Genomic DNA, 27,731 nt, shown 5'->3' with positions numbered 1-27,731 from the left:
CTTGGTTTTAAAGAGAACAAAGCAGATAAGAGCATTTGTGTCAATATTTGAAGAAGTATTGAACCTGTAGGTAAATTGAGGAATGAACCCTCCTCAAGCAATTATTCAGTGCTGCAGAAAGTATATACCAACTCTGAAGGGTTTTGATTATTGAAAAACGGCAGTGTGCTTAAATGTTTGGCTTCCAGACATCTTTTCATTGTGAAGTATCCTTTTTCTGATCTCTTATAGTAATTTCTGTCTTCTACCACTACCATCATTTTCTTTTGTGCACATTCCTGCATGTTCAGAATTTTTCTTAGAATTCACGAAATTCATTCATACACTTTCTGAACAGGGAAAATGCCAACTTGCTGCAAACTTTCTTTTGTCAACATTGCATGCTATCACTACTTACACAAATACCTTGTGCTGTCAAACCATTATTCTCAGTGCTTTAAAGCTACAGTTTGCTCATCACTTTTGCTAGAATAATCTTTTAGTCTTCTCTGACTATTCTGGAATAAATTATTTGAGTGGCGCAACTTTCCCCCTTTTGCAGTCGATTGTCTTAGTCCATCAAGGGAAACACACATGCAAAAGCAGGTTTTTCTCCCTAGATCCCCTTGCTGCAGCAGGATTCATGAAGCACATAAGTTGCTACATGTGTGGATCTCCTAGCTAGGCAGCCACATCCACAAGTCAGATAGCATGCATCCTGGTGCTGGATTGGAAACCCTGACCCCACAGAATCCAACTCAAGTTTGGTGCAGATCAGACGTGGATATGTTTAAGTACTGCAACTTTCTAACCTGGTGTGGTGAAGTTGGGTTTGCACATGACATATACCTGGGCCTATTGTGTGCAGCGATTACTGGATCTTAATAGCTGGGCAAAACTATCTTTGTATGTGTGCATAGTTAACTTCATGTGACAGCCAGTTTGGTGTAGTGGTTAAGAGTGCTGGGACTCTAATCTGGAGAACTGGGTTTGATTCCCCACTCCTCCACTTGAAGCCAGCTGGGTGATCTTGGGCTAGTCACGGCTCTCTGGAGCTCTCTCAGCCCCACCCACCTCACAGGGTGTTTTGTTGTGGGGATAATAATAACATACTTTGAAAACCACTCTGAGTGTGTTTACACCTATTCCTCCCCCATTCCCACAGCCGCCCAGGAGAATCTGTGAAAACCATCCCCCTTCTGTAGCCCATGAAAATTCTAGATGGTATCCAATACACTCTATGTATAGCAATATAACTACAATAAAGTAAGAATGTTATAATTTTTAAAAATCAGTTGAAGAATTGTTAAAGAGAACTAGTCTTCCTAACATCCTATTAACTGAATCTATAACAACTTTTATTTTCCTCTCCTTGGATTACACTATTATTAAAAAAAAATTGTCCGCTATTTCAGATTTTCTAATATATTTTCCCTTCTCAAAAGTGCAAAATATTCAGATATTTAAAGGACTAGGATTTTAGTTTTTAGACAGTAACTCACTGCTCTTCTAATTCTTTGCAACTAACTTCTTGCTACTGCGTAAGCATAATTTCAGTTTGCTACTTGGGACCTACATTTTTCAGATGCTGTGGGAGCGCTACTATTGCCTCTAACAGAACAGCAGTTCTAACATTTTTTTAAAAATCTGTCCAATTAAATCTGTCCAATATTTGTTTCCAAGAATTTTACATGTAGCAACATATCAACCAAACATGAAGCATAGTTGCTTTTCCACGACCCAATGCCAATAGCTAGATGATATGTCAATACAGATTTCTTTTAACCTCTGAGAGTCAAGAGCAAACAGGAAAAGATTTGTGGGCATAACAGTCTTCTTAAACAACATAATAATCCAATTAGGAAGTGGCTGTTGTTTCAGTCTTGCAGTTGGAAAACTGTGGCTAACAGAGAGTAACTTGCTCAAGTCAACATACAGTTGAGCTAGGATTAGAATATGACCTTGATCCTGCTAAGCCACAAATCCTTCCCAATTATATTCCAAACCTATAATAAGCATTATTATTATTAGCCATCAGGATTAGGAGTGTCATTATTGCACTTTTTCTTTTACTAAAGAACTGCCATGCAACTTACATTTAACTTGGGTGTTCCCTGAGCTCACTTATCTTTGTTAATAAACAATGGGAACGTTCTGTTGGCCAATTGCTTTTCCAAGTAACAGTCTAGAAATCTAATTGTCCGCTACCTTACCCTACTGGGCTTCTTGATATCTATCAGGAAGTCAACATCTGTACAGATGAGTATGGTTAGAAGGCAGTATGATACTAGCAATGTTGCTGAAACTAAGCACCTCTGAATCTGTCCACTGCTTCAGTGAGAGTTCTCCAGGGAATCCCATGTACACTGCCTTAAGTATTCCATAATGAACAAAAGGTAGGATATAAAATGGACAATATCCTTGCCCTCAAAATATCTATAATTTGACTATGTTGCCTTCCTCCCAATGATAATTATGTTGATGTAAAGCATCTTCTGTTAAGTCTCCATGGCAGAGGGCTCCTGGGCAAAGCCTCCGACAGCCTCCCTACTTACCTGGGGTCATGGGCACCCTAGCCGATGGTTATGTAGGGTGCCCGGGGAGCTGATTGGGCATGGGGAGGGGAGCTCAGCTGCCATGGAGCCATGAGTAGATTGGTCCCCTGTGCTCTGCTGGGCCCCCTGGGTGAGGACGGCCATGTGGGGGGGGGAGTGACTTTTCCTGTACAATGGGTGCCTGTGGGCAACACCGTCGTTTTTCATAGCATAACTTTCCACCACCGTGGGGGGGGGGTGTTCCCAGGCCCCAAACAACTTAGGGAACTGACTAACTCACACCCCACCTCCCAGCCCGCCTTCCATAATGCCAGTGCAGGGACTTACACCATACTTATGCCTATACTTATGCCACAGTGGCCGGGCACTGGTAGAGGGCCAGGGCAGAGCAGCACCTTAGCCAGGCACCATCATAGTGGGGGGGGTTTACACCAGTATAAGTCCAGGATACACTGGCGTAACTTGTATTTGGCTCCCTGAGCATTTTCGGCACACACACCCCCCAATTCAGGATTGCAATGCCTGCCTTCCAACTCTCCAGTTACCTGCATAGCTCAGAAACATTTCTTGAGAACATTTTTCTTGAAGAAAATGTACAGTGAGTTACCAAAATCCTGGAATTATTTGAGCCTTCTGATCACTCACAATGTTTCGCACTTGTTTTCAGTGGGTGTCTCAGAGGGTTTGTGTGCACCACCCATAAGGCTTGAGTTATTTTAGTTCAAATCCTGCTGAACCAGTACAATCTACAACGGTTTCTGCCCAGTGTGCATAGAAAGTTACTGACATTGCAGCTGAGCCAGTTCTACTACTTGTCCTAATACCATATTTAGATTATCCATCCAACCTTTGGAGATAATCTCTAAGTGGTAGGTGTTTTCTGAGTCCCAGAATGCACTGGGAGGAAGGGGATGAGTGGGTCACTTCAAAGCTGCTTGAACATTTTATTTCCCTGAAGCATCCATTAGCTGCTGTAAGGAAACAACACTATTAGGCGGGTTGAATTGTGAGCTGACCCAGTATGGGGTAGAATTTCAAAAGCAACCTGTCCCCTTCATTTCTTTATGGAATATTTAGTAATCTAGTGACAAATACATGTTTTTCACTCCATGTATGCAACATCACTTGTATGTATGAAACAGCTAACAGAAGTCTTCTACCACAAACAGAGCTTTTGTATCATCTGTTATTACCTCTCCTTTTAGTTCACATTCATCAACTAGAGGTCATGTATGTGAGCAATCAAATAATGTGACATCAAGCAGTGGAGCATGTCTATAAATCCCAGGAAGAACGGAAGGAGAATTTTTCCGCATGCTTCTAGTGTAGTGGCATGAACTAAACTGAGAGTGATCATATAGTATGTAAGTTGTGTTAGACTGCAGAAACCAGCTGCAATATCCAACTAAGTAATAGTCATGGTACATATTACAATCAGTCCTAACCCGATCTCAAGCTGTGTTTCAGCTATTTCGTGGTGTTAAGGCAATTAGAATAATATACAATCCAGGGCTAGGGCTTTTTTTCACCTGGAACACAGTGGAACGGAGTTCCGGCACAGCTTGAAAATGGTCACATGACCGGTGGCCCTGCCTCCTGATCTCCAGACAGAGGGGAGTTTAGATTGCCCTCCATGCCACCAGTGGCGCGGAGGGCAATCTAAACTCCCCTCTGTCTGGAGATCAGGGGGCGGGGCCACTGGCCATGTGACCATTTTTGCCAACAGCAATTTAAACTGTAAAAAACTCCCCCCTTGTTCCAGCTGACCCAAAGTGACGTCATTGTGCAGTCCTGGGAGCTCTGTTCCACCACCCCTTTTCCCAGAAAAAAAGCCCTGTCCAGGGCTATTTATTTATTTAAATATTTTTAGCCCACTTTTCTCCTCAGTGGAAGCCTAAACTTACATTGTTCTCCTTGTCTCCATTTTATCTCACAACAACAACGCTGTGAGGTAGGTTAAGCTGAGAAAGTGTGGCTGGCTCCAGGCCATCCAACAAGCTTCTGTGACAGAGTGATAACCCCTGTATCATATTGGCTCTCGCAAGTCTGCATAACTTTAATGACCCAATACTGTTTCCAGCTGCAGCCAGCTCCAGATACTAAAGAGAAGAAAAGGCAGAGAGACAGGCTACAGAACTCAATATATTATTGTAGTCTCCCAGCATTCAGCAGGTCATTCTTTTGGGAAATCTAAATCCGCACCTTTATCAATTTGACCAACAGCTTATTTTACCCTATGAAGCTGCACTAATGCAAAATGTCTGAGATTCACACTTGAGAAAAGGAATGAGTATCATGGTATGAAAATCTCTTTTGGCTGTAATCTCTTTGTGTAAACATTTAATATAAGAAAACATCAAGAGTGGACCTGCTTTAACTCCCTCGTTTGGATTATGTCCAAGCACATGGAGTTAGATGTTAAATTAACACAAAATGCATCAGAAATACTTGTTTGCACCAAGGTGCTCAAGTTTCCTTTTCCCAGCAACCATCAAAAGTTTTTGTTTTCATTCCCACAGATCTCTTAAGTAGCTGTAACCTAGATCAAAAGCAGCACACTTCAGCTTGTTCTCTCTCCAGTCTTGGCTCATAAAAGGACTCCTGTAACCATACAAAGAAACTACTTGAGCTCCACGTTTATTTTGCCCTTCAATGAAACCACACCCTAATATTTTCCTGACAAACGTCACTCCTTTCAGCTCAGATGCTTGGCATGTTTTGAATTCAGGTTTGAGATTAGTTGCATTTTTCCTGCACGCCCATCGCAGGGACTTTTGTCTGCCAAAGCCAAAAGGTGCTTAGCAAAACATTTGCATTTACCAGTGTGCCAATCTTGATCCAGCTAGTAGTAGGAAACAGCCACCGAGGTTTGCTTGCATAGCCATTTAGGCAGGAACTTAAAATATGATATGGTTGAGATGCTTTACCTTTCAGTCTGTACATCTGATTGGGCCGCAGATGTTGGTTTTGCTGTGAGTATCTGAACTGGGAGAATAGCAAATGCTATAACTTCCCAACCCACATAAAAGGTAAAGGTAGTCCCCTGTGCAAGCATTGAGTCATCATTACTGGGGGGACGTCGCATCACGACGTTTTCTTGGCAGACTTTTTGTTACGGGGTGGTTTGCCATTGCCTTCCCCAGTCATCTACACTTTACCCCCAGTAAACTGGGTACTCATTTTACTGACCTCGGAAGGATGGAAGGCTGAGTCAACCTTGAGCTGGCTGCTTGAACCCGGCTTCTGCCAGGATCGAACTCAGGTTGTGAGTAGAGCTTGGGCTGCAGCACTGCGGCTTACCACTCTGCGCCACGGGGATCAGAACTTTAAATATGATATGAACTTTAAATATGATATGGTTGAGATGCTTTATCTCTCAGTCTGCACGTCCTCTTGGGCTGTTGGTTTTGCTGTGAGTATCTGAACTGGGAGAATAGCAAATGCTGCAACTTCCCAACCCACATATTTACAATAAAATGAACATGGCCTAATGACAACTCTACTTCAATAGATATTTTTCTTCATTTATACTCTCCTTTCTCCCTAGTGGGGACTTTGTTCTCTTCTCCTGCATTTTATCCTCACAGCAACCCTGTGAGGTAGATTAGGCTGAGTGTGCATGAGTGGCCCAAGTCCATCCAGCAAGTTTCCACAGCAGAGTTGGGGATTCAAACCTGTGGTTCCCAGATCCTATTCCGACAGCCTAACTACTTCACCACACTGACCCTTATCTATGGAGAATGTCTGGAAATGTAACCAAATGTTACCACCTTGCATATATATATACAGCTTAGGCCTGATTTAGTTGTAATGCTCATGAGGAAAAAGAGCTTCCATATAAGACATTGCATAGGCTCAGCATCTTGTCAAAATTTTGCTGTAGTCTTTGCAAAGCATCTCTGTGTGCTCATTTTGCACACCAGAGATTGTCCTTGTAGATATTGTGCTAGTGTACAAATTAACTATGTTCTGACCAGGATAGCCCAGGTGAGCCTGATCTTGTCAGATCTCAGAAGCTAAGCAGGGTCGGCCTTGATTAGTAACTGGATGGGAGACCTCCAGCAAAGACTAGGGTTGCAGTGGCAAGCAATGGCAAATCAACTCTGTTAGTCTCCTGCCATGAAAACCCCGCTAGTGGTTGCCATAAGTAAGCTATGACTTGAGGGCACTCTCTACCACACAAACTAAATACACAGTCTCCCAGCAAGGAAAGGTCTTTGCTGCACATATAAGACAAGTATATAGAAAGGAGAACCATAGAAACATGCGCTGGTGACGAGGGGAAAAAAATCTGTAGTGATTGTCTAACTATAAGCAATAAGAAACTTGGGCTGAATCCACACACCCGATCGCGCTACCGATCACGCTAGAAAGACGCTACACTTCCGAGTGATTAGTGAACATTTAGCGCAATGCCGGGACACTCCACGGGTGTGTGGATTCAGCCCAGATTACACAATAGCTTATTCACAAATCACAGTTCAAAGACAAAAGTATACAATCATTGATCATTGATTTATCTAATAGTTCAGAATTTTCCATAGTAGTTAACCTCCATAAATCCTCTTGAAAGTGCTCAGTGAATAAATATATTAATATATCCATAAATAGACAAAAGGAGATTAAATACATATAAAAGACATCATCCACATGGACCTGGTGTAGCACATTCAAACCACTATAAGATAAGACGATTGATAATCAATTCATATAGTTCATTGAAGACATCATAGGTAAGTTCATAAATAATCAGTATTGTAATGGTTTATTCCTTCTTGCTCTTGATTTTCTTTTCCAGGAGAGATAAATATCAATGATTGTGTACTTTGAACTGTAATTTGTAAATAAGATATTGTGTAATCCAGTTTCTTATTGCTTATAGTTAGACAATCAACGATGGAATTTTTTCCCCTTGTCACCAGTGCACATATAAATCAGGCCTAGCTAGACAATAGTTAATAGTCAGATTCATGCCACGTTGCCCATGTATCCATTCCTTTTGTTAATGTGCCCAATTCTAATTTCAATATACAGCTCAAGGTCAGGGCATATGGTCAAATTATAAACTTGAGTTTATCGTTCCACCATTAAGCTTCCAAAAGTGGACAGTACTCTTGGAGAGTGGAGTGATTTCAGATGCATGACAGTAGCTGGTAAATGACAATAACCAGTGAATGACAATAGCAGGGGTGATTGGTGGGATATGTAGAGAGATAGTAGGTGTGGAGAAATCTGCATTGGTAATGAGACAGGAAGTCTAAGTCTTGATTCAGTCCAGGTGGATGCATTGTCTTGAGCTTCGCTATCAGTTGCAATTCAGCAGTCTCTCTTTCTTATCTCCTTTTGAAATTCCTCTGCAGGATAACTGCTACTTTTAGGTGAATGTCCTGAAAGGTTAAAATGTTCCCCCACCATTTTCTGAACAGCGTTCTAGGTCTGCCATCCCTGACAAGACCACAGCAGATCTTGCCACTGCACTCTGCATAGAAAGAGAGATGTTGAATTGCAACTGATAACAAAGCTCAAGACAACGCATTTTGGGAGATCTCCAGCCATCTTCAGGTGGTAGGCAACCCTACTAGAACAGCAGTATATACCGCAGTTATTATGAGGAAAAGTGTTTTTCATAGTCAGTATGCTTATAGTTGCACCTTGCTTAATACGTTTGATATTCTGCCTTCATTTGCTTAATTTTATTTCATCTTCCAGCAATCTCAGCTCAGCATACAGAGTACAGGCCAGATCAAAGCTGTTTACCTCAAAGATTTCTTCATATCAGAAAACACATGCACATATGGCCCCACTATAACCATTGAGTTTTTGGGAATGTAGGCCACTTGATTGCTGTCCTCTGATGAACAAGCTGCAGATTGTATACCACAGAATATACAATTTCCTGCCTAATGATTAATCTCTGTGTAGGAAATGGTAACACACGAAATGATTGTCAGAAACCATGTCGATGCAGCTGGGTATGTCTCTGCTTGTACTGAAACATTCTTCAGCATACCAGGGCGGGGTCTCCCACTCTCCCTCTGGGCCTTTACTCATTCAATCATAAACTGGTTCTTCTAGTCATTTTTTTTAAAGACAGTTTCCATCTCTGCTCTTGATCACCTGCAGCTTGGGGAGGAGCCATCCAGATTCTGTTTTTAACAACCTGCAGACCTTCTCAGCCTTTCCTGTCATACTATCTCAACAGGCCAGTGCGGACAGAGGCAGCTCACATATACCCACCCCTTTTGTGAAGAGCCTTTTGGACACAAGGAGAGGGGAGCGAAATTACTTCCGAGATGTTCAAAGGGGTGGGCAAAGGCTCGCCTAGCAAAAGCTCCCCCAACAAGTCTCCAAGCAAGCCAGCCAAGTAAGTTGTTAACTCTTTGAAATCGGTCATGAATTTTTGCAGAAGTGGAGATGTTGGGAAGTAGGACTGTAAGGAAGTCATCTCCTTACAGAGAGAACTAGATGCAGAAGCCAAAGAAGTGCTTGTCAGGATCCTGGACATTTTTGGCAAATTTATCTTCTCAGCACCATGAATGTTAAAATCTTACTTGGGTTTGGTTCTTAGCACATGAAGTCCTGGCTGGGTTCCCCCACTCCCTTCAATCAGCTACCTATATGATCTTTCCTCCACATCGGACATGTGACATGTGAGAACTGTGAACTACTTACGTGCTTCAGCAACAAGGAACCCAAAATGCAAAGGGGTCTTGAAAACATTGCACTAGTGACTGCTGGGAGTGGAAGAACCTAGAGCAAGAATCCAAAAACAAGTGCATAACACAAAGAAACACAATTTCCTTTTTAAAAAGTTTCTAGTTCACTTAATTGAGAGAGATGTTTAGAAAGGTGGAACGGCATCTCTTGAAAAATCAGGAATCAAAAGGAAAATGTATTATTGGAAAGCAGGAATGTGATATCAGAAAACATGCTGTATCTCTCCTCTCCTTTTCCTGTTCTTACCAAAATATGTGCAGTTCTTCATTAGAAAGGCATTAGGAGAAATATAGTCCATCAGTGCTGATAGGTTTCTGTGATTCAAAACGCAGATGTTTTCTGACTACTTTTTTTAGTACAGAGATCTAGATACATACAGAAAATAGGAGTTTGAGGTGTAGGGGGCTGTCAGAAAGGCAACATGAATGTCTGCTTCACTGGCTTCCATATTTCTCTTCTTCTTGTTGCTGTTTTAGTATTTCTCTGAGAAGGGTGTGATTTTCATGCATGTATAATACATGCAAGGCGATGTGAAAGTTCATGAACCAACTGGCCCAAGTGAGAGAGACAAGTAAATCAAGTTGGCAGATAGTAGTATTATAGAAGAGTGATTATTTTGGATGAAGATAAGTTTTTGGATCCGTGGTTCCTTCTAATGTTTCGTTGATCTGTTGGGTAAATGCCCAAGAGGGAGGTTTTTAGAAATGCCTGCCCAACAGAGACTATTGTGGGGACATTGGACACTTAAGAAGATGACAGTAAGCTAATAGGTAACAAACTATTGCCTTCCGAGCCTGTTTCTGAGGGCCTAACTTCACATTACCTATTCTGTTGGTCCATGTCCACCATGATGCCTTTCAGTCAGATATGTGCTGCATCCTCTTACTGTATGCCTTTGTCCTCCTGATTCAAACTGGGTCCCCATGTACTGGGGAACTGCATGTCTCATTTAATTGCAAATGCAAGTCTTTTTGAAAATCCTCATGGTGGAATTGGACTCCACCCAAGGACTGTGTAATGTGTAGTTAGGCCCAAGGTACACGTTACACCATTTATGGGCTCACTCCAGGTCCTATCAATCAGATGAACTCTAGGAGTTCTCTGTTGAAGCTTAGGGTTGAATGTAGGGTTGCCAGTGCTGGGTTGGGAAATTCCTGGAGATTTGGGGCTTGAGCCTGGAGAGGGCTGGGTTTGGGAAGGGGAAGAACCTCCGTTGGGTTAGAGCCTTAAAGTCCACCCTTCAAAGTAGCCATTTTCTCCAGAGGAACTAGACTCTCTAGTCTGAAGAGCAGTTGTTATTCTGTGAGAGCTCCAGGCCTTATCTGGAGGTTGACAACCCTAGCTGGAGCAGACTGATGTTCCCATAGGTACATAGGCCCATGGAACACGTTTTTTCTGACTCTTCCTTCCTGCAGCAGCCCAAACGGCTTGCCCCATCCTGTTCCTGTGGGTTCCTTCTCATCCAGCAACAGGACTTTGGAGGGGGGTGTATTTTAGGCTACCACAGGACTGGAGAGCCAGGAAAACAGTGCTCTGTGAGCAGAAGATGTTCTCCTTGTAGAAACGCAAGCCTGGATCCAATCCTTATTTTTATCATTTATATTGTTCATTTATTTAATTGAAATACATGGCTCTATCAGCCTATTTTGTGTAATGGATGAGGGAAGGATAATAGCCTTGTCATGGAATCACCCTTGGAAGCCATCCTACAAAGCTGTCGTATCCTTCAGGGGAACTGATTTGTAGTCTGGAGATCAGTTGTAATTCTGGGAGATTACCTAGAGGATGGTAACCCTCATGGTTTAAATTTTTTCCAGAGAGATCTCAGGTGGTAAAATTATCTCATGACCCGTTTATATAATCACACTGCATGTAGCTAGTTATCTACTTTCTTATATATTTTTGCATCACACAATGTATCACACAGAGTTATTGTGAGGATAAAACTGAGGAGAGGAAAATCATGTACACTTAGGGTTGCCAGCCCCCAGGTAGTGAAATAACTAAGGGCAAATACGGGTAGAGTTACCAAAAAAGACAAACGTCCCCGTATGAAAAAGTAAACCAATTCAACCACTATTTTTTATCAGGTGTAAAAACACCAAATCAAGATGCTGTGATATTTAAACACAAAATATGCCTGTATTTGGCATGCAATGGAACTGTAAGGATAGATACAACTCTCCTCCGATTACAGATTAACCAGTCCATAAACTCAAAACATCATAATGGATCCTGGTGTAGTTTCTTTTGTGGTGGAAATTACTTAGATGGTGATCCCCGCAACTGCGGGATAAAAACAAATGATGAGGATGATCTCCCTCCTCTGGGTTGAATTGGTTTACTTTTTCATACTGGGACATTTGTCTTTTTTGGTAGCCCCCAGGTAGTGGCTGGAGATCTCCCGGAATTACAACTGATCTCCAGGCCACAGAGATCAGTTCACCTGGAGAAAATGGCTACTTTTGGGGTGGACTCTATGGAATTATGCCATGCCAAGGTCCTTTCCCTCCCCAAAGCCCACTTTCTCGAGGTTTCTCCAGGTTTCACCCCCAAGATCTCCAGGAATTTCCCAACTTGGAGCTGACAGCCCTATGTACACTACCCTGAACTCCCTGGAGGAAGGGTGGAATAAAACAAATGACAGAAGCGAAATGCATAGCTGAAGTAAGTTATGATTTTTCCCTTCAGCCCACATCATTGTTTGCACTGTGGCTGTCAGATCAAACTTTTAGACACAAAAGAACACTCAGAACTTTTGAAAGGAGAAAGATCCAGTATGTCCTATGGAGCTGCAATGTTCTGGAATAAAAAGCAACCCTATAAAAATAAAGAATGTCTGTTGAAATGTGAAGCATCTACTGCATAGGCCTGAGGTGATTTCAACAGATCCCTGCTGTTTTGGGTTGGGGCAGGGGTAGTAATCCAGTTTATATGCTTTGGACATTATTGTTATCTTAGTTTTGTGGTTTTAAATTGTCATTTGTATCTTAAACATTTTAAATGCCGTGTTCTTTGGGAAAATGCCATTATTTCAAAGCAAAAAAGTCCGGAGACCTAAAATCTGGAGGTCAGCAGGATTCTTAAAACCAAGTGATTCTTTAGGCTCAAAAAGTCAAGGCTCAGAAGTGTTCCCAGACCCTGGCTGCTTTCACACATGGTTGGATAATACACTATAGCAATGGTTTGCAACAGTATGTCGTAGAAATAATACTTACCATCTGCCAAAGACCTCATAAACATTAACTAAAATAGGCCTGTCCGTTGTAGTCATGCTTGTGTTATCACTATGATGTCGTTAACAAAAGACACGCTGAATGACAGGTCATGGTTGGGTTTGAATCTCTTGATCTTTATGCCTCCCATACATTCCTTTTAAGCTCCAGGGAATGGAGTGAGAAGACTAAGGTTGCCTCTGTTGTTATGAGTAGCTACAGATATTACAAACATCTGCCAGCCCCCAAGCAATCACTTCCACATTCAGGTGTACTGTTTCCATGTAATGTTCAGAGAGAAGGTTGTGAAGGAATGCGGTTAAAAGGCCGGTTCACAACTCTAGCCTGCACAAGTTTCCTGTATCCTTTTTGGACATTACGAATGGGCACTACAAGGCAAATACAGAGCTAATTGCACAGGTAGCACTTGTTTGTAAAAGCTGAAGTTGTAAAAGGAAGATAAGAAAAATGCAAATTTGGACTTAGTAACAAAGACTGTTGTTATATCAGAAGCAACTGGCTACAATTTGATTTTCAAACTAGGTTTCTTGTACGTATATCTTAAACAGGTACAACAACTGCTCCACTCATTCACTTGTAAGAAAGACTAGGCCCAAGCCAAATCTCTTACTAGGGTTGTCAAGTCTCCTGATATAGCAGGAAAACTCCCAGCAATCTGTTGTGGCAGGAAGAAATCGGGGGACTTGGGGCATGTGTAGGCATCACACCAGCGTGAAACTGACTTCATGGACTGGAAGCGACTTCATGGACGCTCTTACCATAAAGTTTTTATGAATCCTAGAGTGCCCCATTATGTCACTTCCAGTTTTTAGCAAATGTGATGTCAGCACACTGACATGATGTCAGTTCACCAGTCTCCACTCCCTTATAGATCCCAGGAGTTGCCAGCTGCAGCCTGGGAACCCTATTTTTTGTTTCCTGTCTTACCATACTACAATTTCCAGCAGGCAGTACTTCCATCTCTGTTTATAACCACTTACTATATCTAACAATACTACAACTTTAAGTGGCTTTTTCCCCAGTAGGTTAGAAGACACCCATACAATCAAATTTAGGAGAAGTCTGTCATAGCAACAGTTCCTGAACCTGTTCACACTTTTTTGGTCTGGATGAACAGTTTGGATAAGCTTTGGATATACATTCATATCGACAGCTGGGTAAGATCTCTGGGAACTAGGGTTGCCAACCTCCAGGTGGGGGCTGGAGATCTTCTAGAATTACAGCTGATCTCCAGGCAACAGAGATTAGTTCCCCTGGATAAAATGACTACCTTAGAATGTTGCCTGTATGGCATTATATCCAGCTGAGATCCCTCCCCAAATTATGCCCACCTCAGGTTCCACCCCTCAAATCTCCTGGAATTTCCCAACCTGGAGCTGGCAACCCTTCTCGGAACTGATCTCCTGACTACAGAGGTCAGTTCCCCTGGAGAAAATGGCTGCTTTTGAGGGTGAAGTCTATAGCATATTCCACTAAAGTACCTCGCGTCTCCAAACTCCCAAAGCTCTTCTCCCAAATCTCCAGGAATTTCCCATCCCAGAGCTGGCACTCCTACATATGAACCAAAAGGCCAGTTCACTGAATCTGTAAAGTTGCTCCATTTGGAGCCTGCCTTAGGGAACTTCAACCAGGCAGATACCGTTTTTGAATGTTCCTAAAGTTGCAAGGTCCCCACTGGCAAAAAGTGATGATTGGGGTGGGGGGGGGGTTAGCAGCAGTTACTTACCTTTCTTTATGCTGTGCAAGTGCTCATGGACCCAGTCTATGATGTCACTTCCATCCTGACCTGGAAGCGACAGCATTGCACCAGAGCTGATTCTCTAACAAGTGGACCAGAACATAGACAGCGCAATGCCATCACTACTGTGTCATGCCAAAAGGGACATCACTGACCGGGGCCAAAGGTGTGCCCTTTTCTCGGGCCTGCCTCCCACCATTTAGCTAGTGAATGTACGAATTACTGGGAGGTTGCCCGCCATCATTGGGAACCTGGCAAGGCTAGTATAATCTCTTTTTTTAAAAAAAAAAACCTTCCTAAAGCTTATAACTCAGTCCTCTTTTTATTAAGCTAAATTTCTGTTTACATGAAAGATTTTGTATAGAACACAAAACAGTGATGTGATTGCTCACCTGTAGTCTCAATTGGTATGGTCCATTCTGTCACCTCAAAACTCGTCACCTCATTGTCTCCTCACTCTGTTGCATAAGTACGACAGGCCCAAACCTAAACCACTTCTTATCCCAGGATTTTTGCTGCTACTTTGTTGTCTAACAGATGCGTAAATTAAGTATATAACTGCCATCCAGACCCTTCCTTCCTGAACTCAGCAGTGTAACACCCTGCCAGTGAGGGAGGGAAATAAAGACCCTTTCATTACCCTCAGATTACCCATTTCTCTCAGCCACCTTTTCTGTTGGAAGTAAATATAATCAGTAATAATCTAGAAGGACAACAAGTACAGGGTTAGACATAGGCCGTCGTCACACGGGCATCTCTTCCGTTAAATTTACAGCATATAGCGTCCTACCTGTTATCAGCACAGTAACGTTTCTTTGAGTCACCTAACGGCTCTTCGCGCCACCAGCAGTCCACACCGAAGCACTCTGTTCTGTTCTCTCTAACCGCGCAGAAGCAGCTCCTCCCCCCCTTTTTTATTATTCTGGCGTTTAATTCCGCTATAACGGATTAACAGCATATAAACATTACGACCCTTTTGTTTTTCCAACTTTGAAATTATATAAATAGCCCTTTGCCCGCAGAAAACTCCCTGTCTGACGTGATCCCCATCGCTGAAGACTCTGCCATGGCGATTGAGTCATTTTTACTTCAGCAGAAAGTTTTCATTGTGTTATGTCGTTATGACATTATAAGGACATAATAAAATTTAAAAAAGGGGAGTCGCAGGAAGAAATGGATTCTGGGATTTAAGGGAGGGCATAGGACGTTGCGAGGCAAAATACATCGATGTGAGGCATTCACACTGAGGCGCAAAATATCGCAACTATCAAGCAAAAAACAGCAATGAGGAAATCGCATCAGTGTTGGAATAAGGTGGGTGTTTGCCGGGAAATAGCGCCATTTTAGCGCTAAAAAAAAGCCCGTGTGACGACGGCCATAGAAAGTGTATGGATGCAAATGTATGCTAGCTACACTTTACATTTTGGCTTATCCAACACTAGGAAACTTCAGCCAAGGAACAAAACTTTATTATCATTGTAGAAGAATATTTGGGTTTTTTAAAATGAGGGTTTTTTTGTCAAGACTTTTCTTCAGAGGATGACCTGGAGTACGTATTCATGTGATTACCACTTGAAAATTGCTTGATAAGTACAGTCTCTTTGGGAGGAGTTGTATGTGATTTTTTTGGTGAACTTTGTTGGACTGTTGCAATTTTTCTTTTGTAATAATTAGATTTTATCTTGTTGTTTTATTGTTTTGATTAAAACCACCTTGCCTGTTAAGATAAGTTAGTATTTAATGCAAAAAACCCTTGTCAGAAGCAACTTGTCCTCCCTTTCATCATAGCAGCTGTCAGTTCAACAAACATTGCTTTCTGAAGTAGTTCTTTAAAGGAACTAAACAAAAAGAGCTGTTGGATCGTGGCTTTACAATCCTGGATAACCGCTGACCTGCCTTGGATGGTCTTCAAACATGCGTATCAAAGTGAGATAAGAACATCAGTTAATTACAGGAAGACAGTTACACAGAGGGTGGCATAGAATACAGTTGTTCAAGAGAAAGCTGTTTATCAAAATGAGGGTTTTAAAGCTACAGTCATTTGTTTACTTATTTCATTTATGCCTTTCACCCCAGTGGGGACCCATTCATAACAACACTGAGGGCATAGACTAGGCTGAGTGTGTGACTGTCCCGAAGTGGCTTTCCCTGACAGAGTGAGGATCAGAACCTGGGTGTCCCATGATCTAACCACTACACCACACTAGCTCTTAAGAGTTAAACCTTGGTAGGAAAACTTTAGATTGGAGGTATGATCAAGGAATAGATCCACTACTTTAGAGCCATGAGTCTAAAAAGGAGATGGATTGGTTCTGGCAATAATCCCAAAAAGTGTGGGAACATTTTTCCTTATCTCATATGCATGAAGCAGAATCTCCAAGCAAACACAAAACACTCTGTAATTATATGAATTTAGACAGAAACAGCTAGTGAATGATATGGGGACTGACAGATAACAGGGAAGGGCTTCGTGAGCTAGTAGCTGTTCATTTCAGAGGAATTCAGTTCTTGGGTTGGTCTGATTAACAGTAAAGGAGGATCGGCCTAATACTTACAATACTTTGTGGTTTCCTACCATAACTTATCATACCATAAATTGGAAAGCATGAATAATTCCACAGTTGCTGTGACTTTGCTTTGACTAGGTCAGTTGGCTGAAGTGCAGAAAACCAAAGAGCTCTGTGGGGCTGTCTCAACATGTCCAGGAGGCAGTGCGGTAATGACTAATGTTCGTACTCTCTTGACAGAAAGCAGTAGCTGGGTGGTGCTGAAGTGTTTGCTGCTACCACTGCTGCTCCTCATTCCAGGGAGGGGGTGCCAGTGGGGCGTCAGAAGGAAACAAGCAGCTTACACAATCAACAGAGAAATTAGAAAATAGCTTCTGTTATCCAAGCTATTATGGTCAATAGCCTCTTGAGGGGTGAACAAGAGAGACTCACCTGCATACATTAAATCACATACGCTAACTCTTAAGCCCTTTGCTGACATAGTTTAGGTATAGAATGCTGTTGCATTCATTGCAGACTTCTGGGTTCTAATTTGCAGTACATTAAGATTGAGCATCAAAGTGAGGAAAGAAGAAACAGCAACCCTATTCAGTTGTTATGACTTTGGTGCTCTAACCTCGCATACTTGTGATCCTCCCAATACATCATTTTGTGTGAATAGGGCTATGGCCTGCCTGGCCTGCCTCTAGCCTGTGCCGGCTGTCCCTGCTCCCCTCCCCATGAAGTAGATTTTCTCTCCAAAACCGATGAAGTTGGATCGTTACCCAGCCCTTTAAAATGAAATGGCACTAGAGGTTAAGAAAAGTTCAAAAAGATAACAGCACATTTATTCAACAGGCAGGGTGAGTGTGAAAATAGACAGGGAAAGGAAAACGGGGGTAGATTTTTGTTTGCTGTTCAGAATACTACACTGGAATGAGGCATAATAGTCTTCTTCAAGCTTAGTTTCAAATATTTACAGTGCTTAGATGTGAGAAGTTGGTATTTTCAGACCAAAGCAAAGTTCCTTCAGTGATTTGTCTTCACAGCTTAGGTGTACAGACTTCTATACACAACACTCTTTTCCTTTTACTGCAGACCCAGGGTACTCCGCAGAGTCCAAACCCCCTTTCCAGACACTGGGCAGGAATGATTCTTCCACTAAAGTCATCCTTTTGGCTGAGTCTCCTTTTACTACCCAGTGCCAACCACACACTCCTAGTTCTAGGTCATCTGAGTAAAATTAGTGCTGGCTTTTCCACTTTAGTTCTTCAGTTAAAAGCTTTTTATCAACCATAAGCTGTCACAGTAAGGGCAAACTTTTCTCTTCTTTTCCTTACACAGAGGAATCTCAGTCTCACCCTCCCTGATCAGATTCCAAGTTTCGACTCCCTCTGACAATCCTGTCAGCTCCAATTTGTTACCTTCTCATTGGCCAATCAGAGAGAGGAGAGAGCAGCATGCCAATCATCCTCCCCTCAGGCAGTTGTTTTAACCCTTTATCTGCCTCTCTCTGGACGCAGCAGTTAATAATCTTTGCATTTAATGTCCACTCCATCACAAGGGCAATGCACATATTTTCCAGCTTTGGTATGTGCGAATGTGTACTCTCAAAAATCAGGGTTTCCTTCCATGCATACTACTACTGGAAAACACACACATCATCCAATTCACACAAAATGGTGAGTGCACATATTGAGATGGCGTGCACATAGCGTGATCAATCTTTATGCATAGTAGGGTTGTCAGAATCGTAACGGCTGAACAGGGCTATTTATTAACATTGACTCCCAGCTTATTTATGATATATAAGACCTGCATGAACTTCTGACACCACCTTAAGCACCTGAAGCTCTACATGAGTGAGAGCTGAAATTTTCTGCTGCTTCACAGATCATATTTGAAACCTGAAATATCTCAAGCATCATTAATGTGCCTGGTCTTCACAGAGTAGCTACATAAAGTCAGGAGCTGACTTTTGATGCAAGAGGCTTCGAAGAGAAGTGGAGCAGATCAGCAAGATCCAACCCAATATTATTCTCTCATTATAGGAACCATATGTATCAAAATCCTTATCATAGATCTTTACCATTTCCCCATGCTAATTTATTCTAGTGTATGTTGCTGCTCTAGCAAAGCATGATTAACACATCGAAAAGCATAAATTAGACCTGAATTTATCTGCAGTTCTCTGAATTACTTCATCAGTGTCACTAAGACATCTAAAGTTTTTGTGCCCTAATTATCTCTGACTCCATTTATGCTGGCAATCGTAATAGGTGTGTCTGACCATAAAATGTGAATTGAATACTGCTTCCACATGGGGCACAAAAAGGTATTCCTGCTGTAACATTCTTTCGGGATTCAGATGCAGTACAACGTAAGATGCAGTATTAGAGAAAAAGTAATTTGCTACCCCAGCCAAATCTCTTGACTTCTTCTTGGAAAGCCCTTTGGGATGTGTAGAACTTGTTAAGCACCACCCACTTAAAGCAAGGTGGCCAGGTCCCTGGGGTGCCAAATCAGGGGATGGGGTGGTGTGGGGGTAGTCATGTGGGGGGTGCTTACCTTGCATGCACACGAAGCATGTGTGTACTCCGTAGTGTCCCATGTCACACCAGGAATGACGTCATTCCTGGCACGACATGGAAGTAATGGGTCACCCCTGGCGTGATCCGTTATGCCCGTGTTGCACCAGGAATGATGTCATAATGCAGGGGCACACTAGAGTACATGAGAGTGTGCTTTGCTCAACCACCTGTTCCTGCACCCTTCTTTCCCCGGAAGTGATGTCATCATGTCTCTCTGGGAGCGCTCTTAAAGTGCACACACAAAGACTCTACTTAGGGTTAGTCTTGGGTGTCGTCGTCCCCCCGCCACCAGGTGGGTATAGGGACCTGGGAACCCTATGTGGTCTAGAGATCAGTTGTATTCCAGGAGCTATCCAGGACATACCTGTAGGTTGGCAACCCTACCGCAGAGCCCAGAACCTTCCCTTTCCCTTCCAAGACAGGAAAGGCCAGGAAGAGAGCGGGAAATGGTGTGCAGCAGCAAGCTGCCCCATACCATTTTGAAAGCAGAGCTTAGATCCACTCACTCCCCATAGAGGGAGTATTCACATGAACTTTCCCTGCAGTCCATCTGAAGATTCCTATTTAAACTGGAAAGGAATCCTGGGCAAATCCCTGGGACTCAACAAGCTGTGCTTGGAATGAGCACAATATTATGAGAATGTTCATTTTAATTAAGGAAGTCTCGCTTTCCATGCAGGGAGGTGTGTTTCTCAGACTTTTTTAAAAAAAATAATGCATTCCTAAATTCACACTCTTGTACAATTCTTATTTTATATTGGTTAATCAGGAATAAACTAACCCATACCAGTTTTGTTTTGCAATTACTAAGAGCCACTTCAAATACTACAAGAATGAAAAACATGTTTTTAAAGACTTGGCATAGAATCTTGACTAACTGCCTGCTCCGTTGTGAACATACACACTTTTAATTTAACTTCTCTCAAAGACTGTTACTTTTTTTTAATGTATACTCTGAAACTATAACATTGAAAGATCTATTCTTCAACCATCTCTGTTATGAAGCTGGAAAAAATGCTCCCAAAAGTTCTGTACAGAACTCTCTTTTGCAGATTTCGATGTCCATTTTTCACCAGTATTCATTCATTGGCAGTTGTTTTTCTGTATTTAACAAGCAACAATATTTTATTTTGCTATAGTATTTCTGGCAGTTTATTTTTGTAGTATTCAATTGACAAGTAATATCTTTAGCTTTTGACCATATGCAATGGCATATCAACTTACTAAACTTTCCACATTCAAAGAACACTACACACTGATGTATGCAAATGAAGTTCTGTGAATCCATTACAAAATCTCTTTGTGCGTAGTAAAAAATTTTGTGTTGCAGGATGCATGCTGTGTTGTACAAAGCAGGATTGAACCTTCCCATCCCTCATTGTGAATTGATAATGTCTTAGAGACTTAGATCATGCCTAGCAGTGCCTTGCAGCTGTGCATTTACAGTAAAAGACTAAGAGTGCCAATATGTCTAAAGCATTTATTAGATTTTGAACTTTCCATTCAGAATTTAAATCTAACTTTTGCATTAAAATGTCTCATTTAGAATTAGGTTTGCCAAACCCAGCCTGGCAACCAGCGGGTGAATAGGGGGCGCATCTTCTACTAATCTTCTACTGGCTGGCAGAAAAAAAGAAAAAACATTTTCATCATCAGTGTTTTGACATGGCTATGCAATTGCTGATGGCATTGTATTAATTTTTTTCTTTCTCTCGTTAGCTGCTGGAGTGCCAGCAGGCACATGGCAACTCTCTGTAATGTGAATGTCAAAAACTGGAAATTCACCTATACTTGTGAACATTCATTGCTACTCTAATTGCGAGCACAAAAGTTGGCAAGTGTGTATTAGTAATTAAGTGTATTAGTAACTTGTATTCCTTTCCTTTCTTTCAAGCTCCTTTAATCCAATGATCTTGAGCAGAGGATAAGAAGTCCTCATTTCTTTAAGGAAAATACTGTGGAAGGATACTTAGCCAAAGCCAGCGTGATCCTTGGGTCTCTATCCACCAGCAAATACTGCCTTTTGATACAGAAGGAGATAGTTTAGTTAAAACAGGAGCAATCCACAGTTCACAATAAGAATTGTAATGAGGGCACTCCGGTATCATATGGGACAAAGAGTCAACTTTGTAACTTATATTGAAACATTTCTGATATATTACAGGGAAATCTTGTCAGATGGAATCAATTTTATTTGCTATGAGAACTTGCTCCAACAATATATTTGTTGGACACTAAGGATAATAGGTATTTTTCTCACTTTCCAGAATGAGATAGAAACACAACTGTCAGGATTTCTAACTCTAGATTGGGAAATTCTGGAGATTTGAAGGTGAAGCCTGAGGGAGGCAGGGTTTGGTAAGGGGAGAGATCATGGCAGGGTATAATGCCGCAGAGTCCCCCCCTCCAGAGCTGCCATTTCCTCTGAAGCAACTGATCTCTGTAGTTTGTGTAGGCTCTGGTATATCTTAGGAATGATCATAAGTCTGATTAAGGAGTGAATGAAGAGAGTTTATTTAGGAACTACAACTTTGATAGAACGCAGAGAAACAGAATAGATACTAACACCTTACTAAACCGGGAAAGAGGGACTTCCGGAAAGAAGCAGGAAATAGCCTAAGAATACCATGCAAGAAGGACAGAGGAGAGGCAGAAAGAAGGATCTTATTTTGCTGTCTAACTGTCAGATTTGCTGCCCCCTGCAGGTATTCTGTGTCTTCTGCCTTCTCTGTACACAAAATGTTGTATTTCCAACAGTTTGGAGATCAGTTGTATATCTGTGAGCTCTCTAGGCTCCACCTGGTGGTTAGCAACCCTGGACTTTATTCATTTCAACATAGAAAATGGTATCATGTGGGTCAATGGACTATTGCAGTTATGTTCTCAGGTTGCTAGAAGTATGATTTTGTGAGAGGAGTGTGCAAAGAAGGTAGTTTCCTAGTCAGGGATTGAACTACCAAATTATAGGTGGATTAGTAGTGCAGTCGTAAAGAGAGTTACACCTTTCGAGTGGGTTTAAAAGTGTTTAGGATTGTGCTGTCGCTTGATTTGTTTGCCCTCATCTTTAAAAGTCTGTTTTCAGCAAAGACACAACGCTGCCTGTGAAGCCAGTCAGTCAATTATATGAGAACTAAAGATTTGAGAATTAGGAGGCATGGAGCTTTCCTGAGGAACATCTGTCAGGATAGAAAAATCAAAGTATAGGGCTGGAAACAAACTAACCCAGAGTGCTCCTTGCCCAGAGATGTAAGACAGATTCCTCGCAGTTCCTGACCAAGGGTGGGACGGTTGTACTCCGTCCCAACCCTGTTTGCTTGCACAATCTTGCCTTTAGGAAGCATCCTCTGCAATTTGACTTGCACTTTCTGAGTACCTGCTGATCTGGCTTCACTGCTTTCTCTGTGTGAAAGGCCCAAACTGCCTATTACATGACATGCGTGGGCATTGCCGATGTGAGTCTGCTGTAATGCTTAGCTGAAAAATACGCATAATGTGATGGGATTGTGTTAGCATTTCCCTACCTTCTGCTTTTTTGCTCGCTGCTTGAGGCGATAAAGTATGTTATCTGTGGGCCTTGTCAGCTGCAAAATCATGTTGACAGCTCAGGCCTTACAGGGCTTGATTCATGGCACGATTTCAGGAGGGCTAGGCAAGAGGAGAGGCTACTCCAAGAGCTCCCCCCGCCCCGCTCCCTGCAAATGCCACTGAGATTTGCCTTCCTCCCAAGTCCCAGCCACCAGAGACACTACTCCGGAAGGTGATAGACATCTGTCATTTCCACATCCTGTGGCTGGAAGAAAGATGGGCTCCAGATGGTTCTCCTTCCTCCTGGCTATTGAGGAGACAGGTCTGTAAGGCTATAAATGCCCGTTGCTCTCCCAGTCTGCATCACTCAAGGGTGTCAAAATACCTTCACGGTGCAATCCTAAACAGAGTTACTCCAGTCTAAGCCCATTGAAATAAATAGGCGTAGTCTGAAATAACTCTGTTTAGGTTGCAGTGTTAGTCAGCCAAACATAGAGATGAATGGATTTATCTGCCATGCAGAACTCTCAGAGGGAGTAGTTGGTGGTCTTCAGTCAATGACATGAGAGCTCCTGGGTGCCCGCTCAATAACATGTGTTCCTCTATTGTTGTTGTTGTTGTTGTTGTTGTTTTATTTGTAAATTATTTTTATTAGGTTTTTAAAATGGGTAAGGGAATTACAAAAGACATTTCAGTAACAGATTCGTGTGCAAGACCTTCATTGTGTAATCCATATTTCAAAATTTTTCAATATAACCTTCAATCCAACCTTCCCTTTAAATCTCTCCAAGCATTATTTAATTTCTTTGCTTTATTATCCACTTATTCCATTTCTTATCTCATTTCTTACATTTTTTAATATATATATATATATATATATATATATTATGTATACATCATCTTAAATCACATTTTCAATCCTTTAAATTTTACGACAAGGGTGTTAATCCCTTAGTCATTCCAGGGACAGAACAGAGAAAAAGGACGGAGGAAAAGAGCAGAAAAATAAGTGACCATTGCTATATATCATTATATATAAAAAAAACATTTTATACCAGTCTTCCCTCAATCTTTCATCTGTCTAATCCAAGCCATCTAAAATTATGCATTTGCGTTTTCATTGTAGTGAGGCTGGGAAAACAAAATAAGTATATAAAAGAATTTGGCTTAGACACTAGTTTATGCTCTAGAAAATTAAAAAATTTATAGAGCTCCCTCTATCTCTCTGGTGTTTCTCCTGTTTTACTTACACGTTATCTCATGTGTTCCTCTGTTATTCAGGGGAGATGTGGATCTTGAGATACTAAGGGAGATGGCTAGAATGTAAATAGCAGAGGACTCATGTTGAATCTGATGGAGTATAGCATAGAGTCCTTTGGGCGGACTGTGCTATTTTCATAATCATGGCTGACAAACAATCACCATTGCACCCTCACTGTGCAGTCTGGGCAAAACCATTCCAAGTGATAAATGGGTTTTGGCTCCGCTCATCCAATGGTGGAGTCATCTACATCCTTTGGGGGTATTTTTGTTCTGTGCCTTACAAGTATAGTTGCCAAACTGGTTGCTGCAGTTAGGACTGAATTTAAAGCAGAAAGGTAATTAACACCATTAGATCAATTAGAAGTGGGGACCCACAGGGTCTTGTGGGGGGCATCTTATTGTGGGGATCATCTGGGAGGACCACCCTTCTTTGACTGGACTCCTGCTGGGGGGGGATACTGCCCCCCAGTCTGTATCACATCTGTTAGCTCGCCACCTGCCCCACGAGTTTTAGTGAGGGAAGGACAATGTGAGTGCCGCTGGATTTTATCAATTGAATTTGGTTTTATTATGCTTCCTGTTTTTCATTGTGATGTAATCCGCTCTGAGTTTACTCTGCAGGGAGAGCAGAATATAAATAAATAAATAAATAAATAAATAAATAAATAATTTTTCCCTGCCCCAACGATGTTCTCTTTCCCTTCCTTGCCCCCCATAGTGTCTCCTTATTCTGTTTCCTTCTCACCTTTTCATCCTCCTTTGTCTGCCTCTACCCCCATCTTAACCTCCCGGCCTCAGCAAATCCTGCCCAGCAGTCCCCGCCCCAGCAGACTCTCCCCTATGGCCCAGTTGCATGATGGGGAACCTGCAAGGACTTGCAGGGGTACTTCACTTTCTCTTGTATCCCCTTCCCCACACTAATTCCTCTTTCCCTCCTCCTGGCAGCCTGCAATAAGCTCAGCCTGCAATAAGCTCGCCTGCAATAAGCTTCCTTCTCTTCTTCAAACCAACTATACAACTTACCTTTCATCTTGCTCCATCTTCACCAATATTTCTTAATTTACTTCATTTACTGCATTTCTCCACAAAGCAGCTTACATTAATATCCTTGCCTCACACAACAACCTTGAGAGGTAGGGTAGGCTGAAAGTGTGTGATGGGGTTAAAGTTGCCCTGTGAGCTTCCGCCACAGATTTGAACCTAACTCTCCTGGTTCCTACTCTGAAATTCTAATAGAGTTCCCAGGTGTCTGTCAGTGGTAGGAAAACTCTCAGTGGTTTGCCCTCGTGTCCACCAATTGCTGGCGATTGGTGGGAGCTGGCAAGCCACCTGGTGATTGCCCGCCAGCATGTGTCCTTCCAGGGGGTGTTACAACATTACTTTTGGAAATGCAGTCATTGCGCTGGCTACAGGAGTGCTCCTGTGCTTTGCTCAGGGCCAATTTTGGCTCCAAAACAGGCAAATTTTCAAAGAATCAGTCCCGCATGAAGGGTGGGAACATTCCTGTGGCCCTAGAGATGATGTTACTTCTGAAAGTGACATCATTGCACCAATGTGTATAAAGATCATAGTTATGGTACCAGGTCCCCCTTGCCACCAGTTGCCTAGGAGACCTGGTAATCCTAAACTCTGTTATACTACACTGACTTTTGTGCATGGGGGAGAGTTGCTGTTGAACAGTAGCAAGCAGCCACACCTGGGTGAGTCATGTAAGTAATGTGATATCAAGTTGCTTGGTGGTTGTTTTAGAGCCTGGCCCAATGAGTCCTCCTTCAAAGGCCAAAACAGCCTTGGAAAAGGTCCTGCCCCAGCTCTGCCTTTAACTGACAGAAACCAAGACTTGAATGCTGGCAATACTGTTGTGGTTGCCTAGCAACAGCCACAGAGGGCATTTGTTTCTTAAAAATACAGGCAGTGATTCTGTAGTTTGGGGAGTTTTCTTTTAAAACCAATTATTTTATTTTGTTTAGAATTTAGATTTTTCTACAAACTTGGTGTTTTTTCAGGTTTGCAGACACATCTGTGTTGTCTGTTCATTGCTCCAACATCTGGATTTAAGTATCCACAGGACTGGTCACATTTAAAATTAGATATATTGATGCTGATAGTTATTCGAGAACAAAGAGCAGTTAAAATTATTTTTAAAAACTTTTCCTTAGAAAACATTCAGTTGTTATTCTTAAAGAATGTTTCAGAAGAAATTGTTTCATCCTTTTGTCAAATTTCCAGTTAGGCTTGCCAGCTCTAAGTTAGGAAAATCCTGGACATTTGGAGATGGAACCTAAAGATGGTGGGGTTTGGGGAGGGCAGGGACCTCAGCAAGGTATAATGCCATATAGTCCACCCTCCAAAGCAGTCCTTTTCTTCAGAAGAACCGATCTCTGTAGTCTGAAGATCAGCTGTAATTCCAGGAGCTCTCCAGGACCCCCTGGAGGTTGGCAACTGTATTTCCAATATCTTCTCCCACACTCCAGCCTTCATATTTACACAGAATAATATCTGGAGTCCTGTGGAATGGCAGCACAAACAAACTCTGTGTCATCGTTAAGGTGACTTGTCCTTGCATCGTTGGTCATTATATGTCTATGAAATGGTAGCTCCTCACAATATTCTTCCATCTATACAAAGATGTCCTTTGTTACACAGTAGGAAGAAAAGCTGCCTAGGAGACTCTATTTCCAGTGGGGTTTAGTGGTTAGAGTACCAGACTAGGATTTGGAAGATGCAGGTTCAAATCTCCACAGAGCCACGGAAGATTGCGGAGTGACCTTGGGCCAGTCATGCTCTCTCAGCCTAACCTAACCTCACAGAGCTGTTGTGAGAATGAAGTGAAGAAAAGAATGATGGGAGCCACTTTGGATTCCCATTGGGGAGAAGAATGGGGTATGAATAAAATAAGTAAATAAATACATTTCGTGGAGCCCCGTAGACAATCATCTGATCGTGCACGCGCACACACAAATGTGGCATTTTGGACAGCAGAGGGAGAGGGAGGCAAAAAAGTCGAATTCCACTGAGGGAAATAGCTTCTGTCCGTAGAAAATTCTGGTGGATCCCAGCCCTTTTCATTGCTTTCTTGTTAAGAGATAAGTTAGAGAAAAGCCATAATGTTCGGTGTGCAAACAATTATTTTTAAAGAAGTCTAGGAGGAGGAGTGATAGTCCGGCAGGGCTTGGTTCACCTGCTATTGTGTATGAGCTCAGTGATTAATCTGGCCCTGGCCTCCAGCAAAGGAGTTTTATTTTTCTCCACCTGATTTCTGTTTTCTTGCCCCTAGGTCCCCAAGCAGCAATGACCTGGCTGTGCTCATCTCTCGCATGCAAAGAAATGCAGACCAGGTGGAAAAGGACATCCTTGAAACACAAGCCAAGCTTAAGCAGGTAAATCTGGGGAGTTAATAGGATTATACCGTGAACAAGGGGACAGTAAGATATTGGAGAAAGTGCAAATTAGCGCAACAGAAACATGGAGATTCTGCTATGAATACATCAAAGGTCCAGAAGTTAATGTGATCTAAATTTGGGCCTGGCTTTCTTTTAAAAAACAGCTGTGGTATTAAACTTTGTGCAAGAAAGGCTAGGTGAGTTTCTAAGGCCTTTATTATGAAAGAAAAGTATCAAAGAGCATGAACAAACAAAGAA

General features: G+C 42.1%; 1 protein-coding gene across 2 annotated transcripts in view; it reads left to right on the top strand.

Annotated features, from left to right (window-relative positions):
* Window positions 1-27,731, top strand: part of EVPL (envoplakin) — a 71,474-nt gene that overhangs the window by 10,746 nt on the left and 32,997 nt on the right. The window contains exons 2-3 of one of the 2 annotated variants that reach the window (XM_054978891.1): window positions 8,737-8,898; window positions 27,368-27,470. In XM_054978891.1, coding sequence (XP_054834866.1) covers window positions 8,828-8,898; window positions 27,368-27,470 — 174 coding nt within the window. In that variant the 5' untranslated portion in view covers window positions 8,737-8,827. Of the gene's footprint in view, window positions 1-8,733; window positions 8,899-27,367; window positions 27,471-27,731 lie in introns of those variants that run through there. The other variant, XM_054978890.1, reaches the window with a different exon arrangement.

Source organism: Eublepharis macularius, chromosome 4, assembly GCF_028583425.1.
Source record: "Eublepharis macularius isolate TG4126 chromosome 4, MPM_Emac_v1.0, whole genome shotgun sequence".
Classification (NCBI taxonomy): Eukaryota; Metazoa; Chordata; class Lepidosauria; order Squamata; family Eublepharidae; genus Eublepharis; species Eublepharis macularius.
The sequence above is the reverse complement of the archived record's forward strand: the minus strand, read 5'-3'. Positions and strand labels throughout refer to the sequence as shown.